A 15,367-nucleotide genomic window follows, 5' to 3' on the forward strand; every position below is an offset into this window, starting at 1 on the left:
GTCACAATACGCCAGTCCCTACTCTTAATGAACTGTGGTATCGTGTTGAAGCTGCATGGGTAGCTGTACCTGTACACGCCATCCAAGCTCTATTTGAATCAATGCCCAGGCGTATCAAGGCCGTTATTAGGCCAGAGGTGGTTGTTCTGGGAACTGATTTCGCAGGATCTATGCACCCAAATTGATTGAAAATGTAATCACATGTCAGTTCTAGCATAACATGTTTGACTCATGAATACCCGTTTATCGTCTGCATTTCTTCTTGGTGTAGCAATTTTAATGGCCAGTAATGTAGTTTGCTGTCAAAATCTGATGTGGCTATTTGGTAAGTTCTCTGAAGGTTTAATTACAATGATAAATACACGGTCGAACTACTTTTATAGAATCCATACATATTATGAAGAACGATATGCGTTTAAATGTATCCACGTGTGTATGTTCCACATCTCCTCCTAAACCACTGGACGGATATCAACCAAACTCAGTACAGATATCACTTACTGTCCCGAAAGTATCGCTTTTTGGGTATTAACCACGTACCTATTAAAGTGGCCAGGGTGGGAATGAAAAAGTAGTGTAGCCCACGACGCACGAATACCCATAATTTAGTCATCTAATATTTGAGATGAGGGCTCTTAATGACGTGCAACCAACTTTACAGATAATTTCGAACCTTCACGAAACTTTTTCTCGCAGACAACCCTCAACAAAATGATGAAAGGAAAAAAAAATTATCGCTAACTACATTTCCGTGGTTGATTAATTAAAACTGCCGTACGAAGCATAACATTTTAATTTAACATTTGTTTACTACTGATCATATTAGCGACAAATTTTGCACAAAGTATTCACATATGCTGCTGAATGTACCAGCAAAATTAGATCATTCAACGACACATAGTTCAAGAGATATGACACATAAACATTTAGTTGCCTGAAAATGAAATTGCAGGGCGAAATTTACTGGACACACGTATGAAATATATGTACAAATAGGTGTGAAATGTATTAGATGCATTGGAAGTAACGGGTAGAAAGATTATTTTAAGTCCCTGGAACGATTTCAGCGAACATATTAGTTACGATCTGGAAAGATATACTTTAGAGTAAGCATTATTCTCCTACTGGGGTGGGGCTAATAACATTGAGAGAGAAGAGGGAGAAGTATAAGGACACACGTAATGGTGAGGAGGAGATGGAGAGAGAATGGAGGAGGGGGAAGTGGACAGAGAGGGCAGAGGGCGAGATGGACATAGAAGAGAATGAGAAAGAGGTGGACAGAGTTGGAGGAGACGGACAGAGAGAAAAGGGTGGAGGTGATAGGAGATGCACAGAGAGAGGGATTGGGGGGAGATCAGTAATGAATAGAGGTGTAGGACGTGGGGGTGGAGGAGGTGGAAAGAATGGGGGCGGGGCGGCGGGAGGGGGAAAAGGAGGAGATGAACACGAAGAGGGGAAGGAGAAGAAGGACTGATAGAAGACTTGAATAAATATATATAAACAGACAAAGTCGTATACTCAGCTAGTTAAGAATATTAAATATCTCATTTAAGTACAGTCTGAGCTCATCCTTAACTTGGTATTAATTATTATTGCAATAAAAATAAAAACACATATAAGAAAGAAGGACGCCATTAGGCTTGAATGAGGTCCCCGTTTGGTGAACGCCTTTTCTGCAAGTGAAAAAGTGAAGTAGGTAGACCTGGAGGATAGCCCTGAGACGGGGGTAATGTGTAGCCTTGTCGGGTTCCATTTTGGGGACACCTATTATATGGAAAAATGTTTCCTGCAGCTGGACTGAGCTGGACAGAAGTGGCAATGAAGGATCATGTGTTCTGATGTGCTCCACAGGACTTTACACTTTGCGCTAACATCTGGACTAATTATTGGAGAACGAGGTTTATTAACACCTCTATAGTAAAAAGTCCTCTCTGGTAATTATCAGATGTAATTGCAAGAATTACCAGGATCAACGGTATTAAAGCCGGCTGAATGTGTGCAGTCTTGGGGACGCCATTGTTATATCGTTGTAACCAGACCAGTGAAGAATTTAAAGATATGTTTTTGGCTCCACATTCTCAACAGCACTGAACATAGCAAGGCCAGCTACGAACCAGCTAACGATCGTTACTATAAAGGAGAGCTAACTTTTATTCAACTCGTTCGGTGGTCAGGTGTGTTTTTGTTCAATATTACGTCATTTACAACTACTGAGTATTACTGTTTGATTTTATAATCCATTTAATTTATATTGCATTTTATGTTCAAATGTAACGACAAGATAACATCAGCAACAGCAGTGCTTAAATTTAAAGAGCCAGAGTATGAGGTATTTCTGATGGTTCGTTTTGACACGTCACTTGAATAAAATTGATTTGCATAAAGTCGCTTTCTTAAAGTTTCCAGAATATTTTATCTGTATACTAATGACAAGTACTAACTTTGAAAGGATTTTGAAAAGACTTATGGTAGTGAGAGGAAGCCAGTAAATATCTTGTTCTCGAAAGCAAATTTTAACTTTATTAAAAACTAACTTTGATAGCTGTTCCAAACGAACCAACAAATTTCGCTTTCAAAATTCGCTCCTTCAGAACGTGGTGACCGTATACAGCAAGCAGAAGCTTCGTTTTCAGCATTTTCAGAAGGAATTACTCAAGCTGAATTTAATCAGTTCCTGTTCGATTGGACGCCGTCACTTAGCAACAAATAATCCTGAAAATACAGGAATTAGTTTGTTGTAGCTAGACTGAATACTGTAAAGTCCAAACTCACCAAAAATTAACACAAAATACGTCTATTTAAAAAAGTAGATAAAAATTCGCTTGACGCCTTCCTAAGAAACAGTCTCCACTCCTTCCAATTTGACTATGTAAGCGCAGACCAGACATGGCTTAAATTCAAAGAAATAATATCGACCTCAGGTATATACCAAATAAATTATAAGATATGGTACTCATCCCCATAGTTCAAGAAATAGATCAGAACACTACTGCAGAAGCAACAAAAGCATGTCAAACTTAAAAGAACGCAAAATCCCCAAGATTGGCGAAGTCTCACACAAGCTCGAAATTTAGCGTGAACTTCAATGCGTGATGCCTTTAATTGTGTCTACAACGAAATCTGTCAGAGAACCGAAAGAGATACTGGTCGTATGTGAAGTACTCCAGTGGCAAGACGCAATCGATTATCTTCACTGCGCGATGACAGTGGTGATGTTATTGATGAGAGCGTCACTAAAGGGGAGTTACTAAACAGTTTTCCGAAATTCCTCCACAAAAGAAGACAAAGTAAACACTTTAGAATTCGAGTCAAGAAGAACTGCCGACGTGAACAGCTTACAAACAGATGTCATTGAAGTAGTGATGCAGCATAAAACACTTAAAAATGACAAGTCTTCAGGTCCAGATTGTCTACCGGTCAGGTCTATTTCAGAGTGCGCTGATACAATAGCTCCATACTTAACAGTTATAAGGAAACGTTCGCTCGTAGGAGGATCTGTACCCTGAGACCGGGAAGTAGCACAAATCACACTAGTACGAGAAAGAAAATATGAGTAATCCACTGAATCACTAACGTCGATTTGCAGTAGGGTATTGGAACATTATATATGCTCGAATATTCAAAAAATGGTTCAAATGGCTCTGAGCACTATGGGACTTAACATCTATGGTCATCAGTCCCCTAGAACTTAGAACTACTTAAACCTAACTAACCTAAGGACAGCACACAACACCCAGTCATCACGAGGCAGAGAAAATCCCCGACCCCGCCGGGAATCGAACCCGGGACCCCGGGCGTGGGAAGCGAGAACGCTACCGCACGACCACGAGCTGCGGACTGCTCGAATATTGTGGATCACCTCGAAGAAAACGATTTATTCACAAATAGCCAACACGAATTCAGAAAGTATCGTTGTTGTGAAACACAACTAGCTCTTTATCAACACGAAGTAATGAGTGTTATTGACAGGGGATGTCAAATTGTTTCCATATTTTTAGATTTCCGGAAGGCTTTTGACACCGTTTCTCAGAACCGACTTCTAATTAAATTTCATACAAATGGAGTATCGTCTCAGTTGCGTGACTGGGTTTATGATTTCCTGTCAGCACGGTCACAGTTCGTAGTAACTCACAGAAAGTCATAGAGTAAAACAGAAGTAACATCTGGCGTTTCCTAAGGCTGTGTTGTAGGCCTCTGTTGTTTCTGATCTACATAAACGACTTAGAAGAGAATATAAACAGTCCCATCAGATTGACTGCAGATGATGCTGTCATTTTCTGTCATGTAACGTCAGCAGATGATAAGAACGAATTGCAAAATGGTTTAGGCAAGATATCAGTATGGCACAAAAATTCACAATTGAATCTAAATCATGAAAAGTGTTAAGTCATCCACATGAGCACTAAAAAGACTCCTATAAATTTCAGTTACATGATAAATCACACAAATATAAAGACTGTAAACTCTAGTAAATACTTATGGATTAAAATTACGAATAACTTCAATTGGAACGGTCACATAGATGTGCCATTTATTGGCAGATCACTTAGTAAATGTATGGCCGAGCGGTTCTAGGCGCTACAGTCTGGAATCTCGCGACCGCTACGGTCGCAGGTTCGAATCCTGCCTCGGGCATGGATGTGTGCGATGTCCTTCGGTTGCATAGGTTTAAGCAGTTCTAAGTTCTAGGGGACTGATGACCTTGGAAGTTGAGTCCCATAGTGCTCAGAGCCATTTGAACCATTTGAACTTAGAAAATGTAACAGGTCTGCCAGAGAGAGTACTTGCACTGCGCTCGCCGGTTCCCTTCTTGGAGTACTGCTGTGCGGTGTGGGATTCGCATCAGATAGGGCTGACGGAATGGTTCAAAGAAGTGCAGCTCGTTTTGTACCAACTCGAAATAGGAAAGAGTGTGCCACGGATGTGATACACAAACTGGTGTGGCAGTCATTAAAACAAAGGGGTTTTTCGTGGTTGCAGGAGTTTCTCTTCAAATTTCAATTACTAAGTTTCTCCTCAGAGTGTGAAAATACAGGGTGATTCAAAAAGAATACCACAACTTTAAAAATGTGTATTTAATGAAAGAAACATAATACAACCTTCTGTTATACATCATTACAAAGAGTATTTAAAAAGGTTTTTTTTTCACTCAAAAACAAGTTCAGAAATGTTCAATATGGCCCCCTCCAGACACTCGAGCAATATCAACCCGATACTCCAACTCGTTCCACACTCTCTGTAGCATATCAGGCGTAATAGTTTGGATAGCTGCTGTTATTTCTCGTTTCAAATCATCAATGGTGGCTGGGAGAGGTGCCCGAAACACCATATCCTTAACATACCCCCATAAGAAAAAATCGCAGGGGGTAAGATCAGGGCTTCTTGGAAGCCAGTGATGAAGTGCTCTGTCACGGGCTGCCTGGCGGCCGATCCATCGCCTCGGGTAGTTGACGTTCAGGTAGTTACGGACAGATAAGTGCCAATGTGGACTCTCCATACAGTTGATTGTGGAATTTGCAGCTCTCTGCTAGCTCTGCGAGTCGATTTTCCTGGGCTGCGAACAAATGCTTGCTGGATGCGTGCTACATTTTCATCACTCGTTCTCGGCCGTCCAGAACTTTTCCCTTTGCACAAACACCCATTCTCTGTAAACTGTTTATACCAACGTTTAATACACTACCTATCAGGAGGTTTAACACCATACTTCGTTCGAAATGTACGCTGAACAACTGTCGTCGATTCACTTCTGCCGTATTCAATAACACAAAAAGCTTTCTGTTGAGCGGTCGCCATCTTAGCATCAACTGACGCTGACGCCTAGTCAACAGCGCCTCAGGCGAACAAATGTACAACTAAATGAAACTTTAAGGCTCCCTTAATTCGCCGACAGATAGTGCTTAGCTCTGCCTTTTGTCGTTGCAGAGTTTTAAATTCCTAAAGTTGCGGTATTCTTTTTGAATCACCCTGTATATTGTTGGCGCCCACTTACATAGGGAGTAGTGATAATTATACCAAAATAAGAGAAAGCAGAGTTCGCACAGATAGATTTAAGTGTTCATTTTTCCCGCACGATGTTTGAGAGTGGAACGCTAGGGAAATAACTTAAAGGTAGCTCAGTGAACCCTCTCCCAGGCAATTGATTGTGAATTACTGAGTAATCGTGTAAGTGTAGATGTAGAAGAGTGTCCCATAAATGTTCGACTGGGATAATGTCGGACGATCTGGGTGGCCAAATCATTCGCTCGATTTGTCCAGAATGTTCCTCAAACCAACCGAGAACAACTGTGGCACGGTGACATGGTGCATCGTCATCCACCGTTGTTTCGGAACATGAAGCCCATGAATGGCTGCAAATTGTCTCCAAGTAGCCGAACGCAACCATTTCCAGTCAATGATCGGTTCAGTTAGATCAGAGGGCCCAGTCCATTTCATATAAATACAGCACACACTACATGAAGCCAACACCACACTGCACAACGACTTCATAACTTGCTTCCATGGCTTCGTGGCCTCTGCGTCACACTCGAGTTCTACCATCAGCTCTTACCAACTGAAATCGGGACTCATCTGATCAGATCACGATGTTCAGTCGTCTCGGGTGCAACCGATATGATCACGAACCCAGGAGAGGCGCTGCAGGTGACGTAGTGCTGTTAGCGTAGGCACTCGCTTCAGTCATCTGCTGCCATAGCCCATTAACACCAAATTTCGCTGTCCTGTCCTAACGGATATCTAAGTCGTATGTCCCACATTGATTTATGCGGTTATTTCACGGTTGCTTGCTTATTCACTTGTCTGTTAGTACTGATAACTCTACGCAAACGCCGCTGCTCTCTGTCGGTAAGTGAAGGCCGTCGGCCACTGGTGTTTTCGGCATACTCTTGACATTGTGGATCTCATAATACTGAATCCCCTAACAATTTCTGACACGGAGTACCCTATGCGACCATCTCCAACTAGCATTCCGCAGTCCGTTTATTTCCGCCGTGCGGCCATAACCACGTCGGAAACCTTTTCACATGAATCACCTGAGTACAAATGACATCACCGCCAATGTACTGCCTTTTTATACCATGTGTAAGCGATACTACCGCCATTTGTATATGTACATATTGCTATACCATGACATTTGTCACCTCAGTAAATTTGAGTTCAGGAAAAGAGGCAATGGGGTCGTTATATGCCCACTGACGACCTCCGTCATCTGTTTGTCAACAATAGTGGAAACCACATGTGGATGAGTATCAGCTACACCACCCAGATTCAGTTAGCTTCTCTGAATGGCCTGCTGGGCCATTCCGTGAATAGCAAGCTGACACAAGCAACATTGCCGAAAAACGAACCCAAGACAATAGAGCAATACTGAAGCTTGAAGGTTAAGGGTAATGTGGATATCAAGATTGTCAACAGGAGGAACCCCGCGTCTGCTACGGTCGCAGGTTCGAATCCTGCCTCGGGCATGGATGTGTGTGATGTCCTTAGTTAGGTTTAAGTAGTTCTAAGTTCTAGGGGACTGATGACCACAGATGTTAAGTCCCATAGTGCTCAGAGCTATTTGAACCATTTTGTCAACAGGAAGTACCGTGACTGAATGTATGGCTCAGATGGTTCTAAGCACTATGGGACTTAACATCTGAGGTCATCAGTCCCCTAGACTTAGAACTACTTAAACCTAACTAACCTAAGGACATCACACAAAGCACTATGGGACTTAACATCTTAGGTCATCAGTCCCCTAGACTTAGAACTATTTAAACCTAACTAATCTAAGGACATCACACACATCCATACCCGAGGCAGGATTCGAAACCTGCGGCCGTAGCAGCAGCGTGGTTCTGGACTGAAGCGCCTAGAACCGCTCGGGCACATTGGCCGGCTGACTGAGTGGAAAAAGCAAGGCACGCAGCGGAAACCGGCTAAATTCGAAGCGTTGTGCAGATACTTTAAGTGCAATGCGGATACAAACATAAATTTGGGATAAGAAATCAGACGAATTGCAGTTACTCTGTAACGAGTCACTTGTATCAAAATGCATAGAAAAAGCCGCACGAAAATCTTCGAAATTTTGTCGGTGGAGTTCAGGTTCACCCTACACATCACCAGCCGGAAAAGTGGACACGGTGCTATGGAACATTTTGAGGAAGTCCTGACATACATGGGGCGTGTATGTCAGGACTGTGGCCTCTGAGAAGTGGTAGCGGTGGCTAATTGTAGAGGCATGGACAAATGAGCGTGAATGGATTAAACTATTCATGTTCGCAAAACTTAGTGTTTTTGGATGTGTTAGGTGCCGCGCGGGGTTAGACGAGCGGCCTGGGGCGCTGCAGTCATCGACTGTGCGGCTGGTCCCGGCGGAGGTTCGAGTCCTCCCTTCGGCATGGGCGTGTGTGCTTGTCCTCAGGATAATTTAGGTTAAGTAGTGTGTAAGCTTAGGAACTGATGACCTTAGTAGTTAAGGCCCGTAAGATTTCACAAACATTTGAACATTTTTGATGAGTTAGGTGTTCCTGCCTTTCGCCGTACGAGGATCCGTCTTGGTGGTCCAGCTGCTATGATGTGAGAAGACATGCTGCATGGGCGTACTGGCTTCCAAATCTTTGAACACTATAGTATACACTCACCGACCAACCTTATCGCGACACTGTGTATCTTCGGAATACATGTGTATCTTCGGAATGAATTTGGCTCTGACTTCATTTTTATGGATGGCATTGTGAGACCGCATCGAGTAGCGCAGGAAGTGGAAATCTTCAAACGAGAGGGTATTTGGCGAGTGGACTCGTCTGATTTACCGTTCCACCACCTTAGATCCCACTGAGGGCATACAAGATGCGTTGGGGAAACGTATTGCAGTACGTCCAGATGCGGCGACGACCACCCAACAGTTGTCAACCGTACTGGTGGAGAAATTGAACGCCCTGTCACAAGAATTTAAAAATCTTATGGCGAGCGTATTGGAGGGCATCCATTGCCATCCATGATGATCATATACCCTATTAAGAACCATGTCCCGACTTTCGTAATGTCCATATGACCATAAGGAACCACCGAGGCTTTGAGTAAAAGTGTCATTTCTGTTATCTTCTTTACAGTACTGTACCAGTTCTTTCTCTGTATATTCCATGTTTCATCGAACTATGTTACTTTACACTGACACATCATGCGAAAGTTCCTTTCACCCTTAATTTTTATACATAAGTGTGGTTTTGTAATACATTCAGTGCGCTAAATGATATAATAGTAAAATGCCAGGGCCAGCCCAACTCGCAACATATTTAAAATGAATATACGTTAACATCCAACAGATCGAAACGGTACACACTATGTTAGCTTTTGTCATGGTCTACTACAACCTATACACGCTCAAGGCAACGCTTAACTGTCGAGGATAGAATTCTGCAGCTTGCTTTCTCTCTCTCTTTCTCTCTCTCTCCTTTTGTTTTGTTTTGAGTCATCAGTGTTCTGACAGGTTTCGTGGGGCCTGCCACGAATTCCACACCTGTGCCAACCTCTTCATCTCAGAGTAGTACCTGCGAACTACGTCCTCAATTATTTGCTGTCTTCCTCCCCAGTTTTTGCACTCTACAGCCCCCTTTAGTACCATGAAAGTCTTAACAGATGTCCCATCATCCTGTCCCTGCACCTTGTCAATGTTTTTCACATTTTTCATTCCTCTTAGATTCAGCGCAGAACTTCCTCATTCCATACGTTATCAGTCCATGTACTTTTCAACATCTGTGTGTAGCACTAGATCTCAAATGCTTCGATTCTCTTCTGTTCCGGTTTTACCACAGCCCATGTTTCACTACTGAACAATGCTGTGTCCCAAACGTACATTCTTAGAAATTTCTCCCTTAAATTTAGGCCTATGTTTGATAGTAGTAGACTTCTCTGGGTCAGGAACGTCCTTTTTGCCAGTGCTAGTCCGCTTCTGATGTATTTTTTGCTCCGTCCGTCATTGGTTATTTCGCTGCCTAGGTAGCAGTATTCCTTAACTTATCTACTTCGCGACCATCAATCCTGATGTTAAGGTTGTCACTGCTCTCATGTCTGCTACTTCTCGTTATTTTCGTCTTTCGTCAAAATGGCTCTGAGCACTGTGGGACTTAACTTCTGAGGTCATCAGTCCCGTAGAACTTAGAACTACTTAAACCTAACTAACCTAAGGACATCACACACATCCATGCCCGAGGCAGGATTCGAACCTGCGACCGTAGCGGTCGCGTGGTTCCAGACTGTAGCGCCTAGAACCGCTCGGCCACTGCGGTCGGCCGTCTTTCTTCGATTTACTCTCAATCTATATTCTGTACTCTTTAGTCTGTTCATTCCATTCAGCAGATCATGTAATTCTTCTCCACTTTCATTCAGGACAGCTATGTCATCAGCGAATTGTATCATTATTATCCTTTCGCCTTGAATTTTTAACCCAATCCTGAACCTTTCTTTAATTTCCATCATTACTTCTTCGATGTACAGGCTGAATAGTAGGGGCAAAAGACTGCATCCCTGTCTTACACCCATTTCAATCCGAGCACTTCGTTCTTGGTCGTCAATTCTCACTGTTTTCTCATGGGTCTAGTAAGTATTGTATATTACCCAACTCTCCCGTTAGCTTATCGCTATATTTCAAAGAATTTCGAACATCTTTCACCATTTTACACTGTCGAAAGCTTTTTCCAGGTCGGCAAATCCTCGAACGTGTTTTGATTTTTCTTTAGTCTTGCTTCCATTATCAATGCAATGCCAGAATTGCCTTCCTCGTGCGTTTACCTTTCCTAAAGCTAAACTGGTCGACATCTAAGACATTCTCAATTTTCTTTTCCATTCCTCTGTATATTCATCTTGCCAGCAACTTGAATGCATGAACTGTTAATCTGATTGTGGGCTAATTCTCGCACTTATCAGGTCTTACAGTCTTCGGAACTGTGTGGATGATATCTTTTCGAAAGTCGGATGGTACGTCGCCAGACTCATACATTCTACACAGAAACGTGAATAGTCGTTCTGTTGACACTTACCCCAACGATTTCAGAAATTCTGATGGAATGTTATCTATCCCTTCTGTCTTTTTTGACCTTAAGTCCCCCAAAGATCTTTTAGATTTTGATTCGAATAATGGATCCCATATTTCTTCTAAATCGACTTATGTTCCTTCTTATATAGTATCTGGCAAATCTTCCCCTCATAGAGCCTTTCAATGTACTCTTTCCACCTATCTGGTATCTCCTCTGCTTTTGACAGCGGAATTCCTGTTGCGTTCTTGTTACCATCCTTGGAATTAATTTTACTGAGGGTTGTTTTGACTTTCCTACATGCTGAATCTTTCTTTTGACAATCATTTCTTTATCGATATCTTTACATTTTTCATGCACCCATTTCGCCTTAGCTTCCCAGCACTTGCTACTTATTTCATTCCTCAGCGACTTGTCTTTCTGCATTCATGAATTTCGCTGTACATTTTTGTACTACCTTCTTCCATCGATCAACTAAAGTATTTCTTCTGTAACTCATGGTTTCTTCGCAGTTACCTTCTTTGTACCTACATTTTACATTCTAACTTCTGCGATTGCACTTTTTAGTGCTGTCCATTTCTCTTCAACTGCACTGCCTACTTAGCTATTCCTTATTGCTGTATCTATAGTCTTAGAGAACTTCAAGCGTATTTCGTAATTCCTTAGTACTTCAGTATTCCCCTTCTTTGCGTGTTGGTTCTTCCTGACTAATCTCTTCAGCTTACTCTTCGTCACTACTGCATTGTGATCTGCGTCTGTATCTGCTCCTGGGTACGCCTTACAATCCAGTATCTGATTTCGGAATCTCTAACCTTGAATTAATCTAACTGAAATCTTCCCTTATCACCCGGCCTTTTCCAACTATACCTCCTCCTCTTATGATTCTTGCACAGAGTATTCGCTATTACTAGCTGAAACTTGTTACAGAACTCAATAAGTCTTTCTCCTCTTTCATTCCTTGTCCCAAGCCCATATTCTCCGGTAACCTTTTCTTCTACTCTTTCCCCTACAACTGCCTTCCAGTCGCCCATGACTATTAGATTTTCGTCCCCCTTTACATACTGCATTACCCTTTCAATGTCCTCGCCGGCCGCGGTGGTCTAGCGGTTCTGGCGCTGCAGTCCGGAACAGCGGGACTGCTACGGTCGCAGGTTCGAATCCTGCCTCGGGCATGGGTGTATGTGATGTCCTTAGGTTAGTTAGGTTTAAGTAGTTCTGAGTTCTAGGGGACTTATGACCTAAGATGTTGAGTCCCATAGTGCTCAGAGCCATTTGAACCATTTTGTCCTCATACACTTTCTCTATCTGTTCATCTTCAGCTTACGACGTCGGCATGTATACCTGAACTATCGTTGTTGGTGTTGGTTTGCTGTCGATTCTGATGAGAACAACCCTATCCCTGAACAGTTCGCAGTAGCTCATTCTCTGCCCTACCTGCGTATTCATAATGAATCCTCCTCCCGTTATACCCTTTTCTGCAGCTGTTAATTTTACCCTATACTTATCTGACTAGAAATTCTTGTCTTATTTCTATTTCACTTCACTGACCCCTATCTAGATTCAGCCTTTGCAATTTCCTTTTCGAATTTTCTAGCTTCCCCACCACGTTCAAGCTCCTTCCACAGATGGGAATGGATGGATATTCCAGAATCTCTTGCGAATGGAGAGATCATCATATCACTTTTTTCAGTTATAGGCCACGTGTCCTGTGGGTACACGGTATGTGTCTTTAATGCAGTGGTTTCCATTGCTTTCTGTATTTTCATGCTGTTGATCATTGCTGATTCCTCCTCATTAAAGGGCAGTTTCCCACCCTAAGGACAAGACAGTGTCCTGAACCTCTCTCCGCTCTTCCACCCTCTCTGAAAAGGCCGTTGACAGAATGAGGGTGACTTCTTATGTCGGAAGCCGCTGGCCGCCAGTGCTGATTATTAATCAATATACAAGCGATCGCGGGTTTCGAATCTGGGACGGAGGACGTTTACTAATCGAAGAAGCTACCCCCAGACCATAGTTTTTACACCTGCAGCTTACAGCACCTCATTAAAACCACCATGTTTAAATGCATGCTCCACCGACCATTACATTCAACAGAACCGTACTACTACAGAAATACGCTCACATAGAAATAACAGACGTACGAACTCAATGTTCAAAGCATGATGAATGGACTCTTTTGGTACAAACAAATTTAGGGGGTGTTGTTGATAAAACGTTCGCTGCGCACTGTACACAGTACTCAGAAGTAGACAGTGAAAAGTTTCGATGGCCTATATACCTTCATCTTCGTGAGATCAGCGGATTACATGAGAATTCAGATCTAGCCAGCTGTCTGCCTTATGTATCATACACATAAGTGTATGTGAGCTCCTCAGCTGTAGTGTCCACTTTAGTGGATCGCATTCGAGATGAAGTGTAACTCAGACATCTGGCTACTCCCAGGAGGAGAAACTGCCTTGTAAACCACTGATCGAAGTGGAGATGAGGGTGCGATCTCTCTAAACGCGTCGTGGAAGAAAATAAAGGTGACTGGATAAATAATTGTTTAATTTGTCCTCCATAATATAAACAGTCACAGTTCCCCAATCACACTCCGAAAGGAACGAATTAATGAGATTAATGCCTTTTGAATACGAGACGCCCACATTAAAAGTAGTATATAATTATTATGTCAGTAATATATCACGTACTCTGAGCATAACAGTAACATTTACAAGGTCAGCGAAAATAAAAAAAAGCAGATTTGTAAGAAATCGACGAAAATAAAAGCAATAAGCGGCATTTACCTAGAAAAGAGAATATAATGTGACAAGCTGCGGTTTTATTTTCAATCTGCATTATGACTACTAGGGCCAGCCATCTGATTTTTTTTATGCACCCACAGCAACTACTGCGCAGCAAAATTGTGTACGCAGTTGAGGTCGCGGGCACTGCTGTTGGCTATGCAGCACCACTTGGAGGTGGGGCTGCGTGGGGTTCTATTGTCCGCTATTTGACATTATTTTTAATTTACTTACAGCAGTTTTACCAATTTTTCAAAGAAAAATACACGAATCTGGAAGTATGAAATTATAAATTTGTGGGACATGGTAAGAAGAGAACCAGAGGAGTGCAGGAATGAGTAGGTACCAACACCACCTAGGAGGAAATTCGGTGCTGAACTTGAAGTCGAGCGTCCCCTTGTGATGCTGCCCGTGTTGCTATTATCCAAATATAAATCTCTCGTCAGGAAAACACGATCTATTGTGTCCATGTGAATGTAATCTAATATATATTGGTGTTGATTGTTAGCATGCTGTATCTGTTAAGGTTTGTTAGGTAACAAAACAACAACAGCAATTAGTTTAGTATGTAAGCAAATTTTGCATGGCTTTGGAACTACGCCCTGCCACGACCTTATCTAATTAAGTATGGATGTTACAAGCCACAACTAACATTATTATAAATCTTGTAAATACATATTTGTATAATAAAAAAATAGTTTCTTTGAGTAGTGTCTTGCTAATTTTGTGTAAATTGAGTAACATCCATTATATGCCCCTATTGTATATTAATAATGTTTGAATTGCTTGCTGTGTGCCTACATGTTACGCTATATTATACTTGTATTACATTCATATTATCACATTTACAATAATGTGTACAGGTTTAATGTAGATTCTAGAACAATACCTATCCACGAACTGTTCTAATTACTTCTACTTTTAGTTACATTCATGCACAATAAGATACAAAATGGTGACATATGGATAATGTTTGTATTAGTTGTTATGTATGTTTTATGTGTTATATGATGTGTGTGTTTTGTGTGTCTTTGTTATATCAGTGTTGTTACTGTAGCTCGTTTCAGCGTCCATGTCACCCCGTCGTTGTCTTCCGCGGCTTCTGCATTGACGAGACTGTTTATATATGTCATGTTCTGCTTCTGATTTGTTGTTAGGTATTGTCTTCAGTTGTGTCCGTGAACACGGTTCCTTAGTGCATTGTATTTTGATCTGACGTTTTACGTAGCTAATTATTCATCTTCAGGCACTTAGTGTTCCCTGGGTAAACCACAGGTGAGTTTAAAATATAAGACATTAGATGCCTCTTTGACTGCTCGCTACTATATGTGATTACAACAGTTTAACTATCTCAAAACCAATGCTCTCCATTACAGATTATTTCGGTTATTTTATGATGAAAAGAAGAAAGCCTTCACCCAGTTTTCATCGACCTCTTTTACTCAGATATAACTATTCTTAAGGCAAAGAAGATTCGTTAAGGGCGCTCTGCAGTTTTAGAATGGTACTGCTTATTTAGTATAACGATTCAATAGATTGATGGAAATGATTGGGATGTGATTAAAAGAAAGG

General features: G+C 41.8%; 1 protein-coding gene across 1 annotated transcript in view; it reads right to left on the bottom strand.

Moving 5' to 3' along the window:
* The window catches only part of LOC124545889, a 113,570-nt gene extending 100,274 nt beyond the window's left edge, over nt 1-13,296 (bottom strand). The window contains exon 1 of the mRNA XM_047124848.1: nt 13,291-13,296. Within this exon, the coding sequence (XP_046980804.1) occupies nt 13,291-13,296 (6 nt within the window). The remainder of the gene's footprint in view (nt 1-13,290) is intronic.
* Between the last annotated feature and the right edge of the window lie 2,071 nt (nt 13,297-15,367).

Source organism: Schistocerca americana, chromosome 8, assembly GCF_021461395.2.
Source record: "Schistocerca americana isolate TAMUIC-IGC-003095 chromosome 8, iqSchAmer2.1, whole genome shotgun sequence".
Taxonomy (NCBI): domain Eukaryota; kingdom Metazoa; phylum Arthropoda; class Insecta; order Orthoptera; family Acrididae; genus Schistocerca; species Schistocerca americana.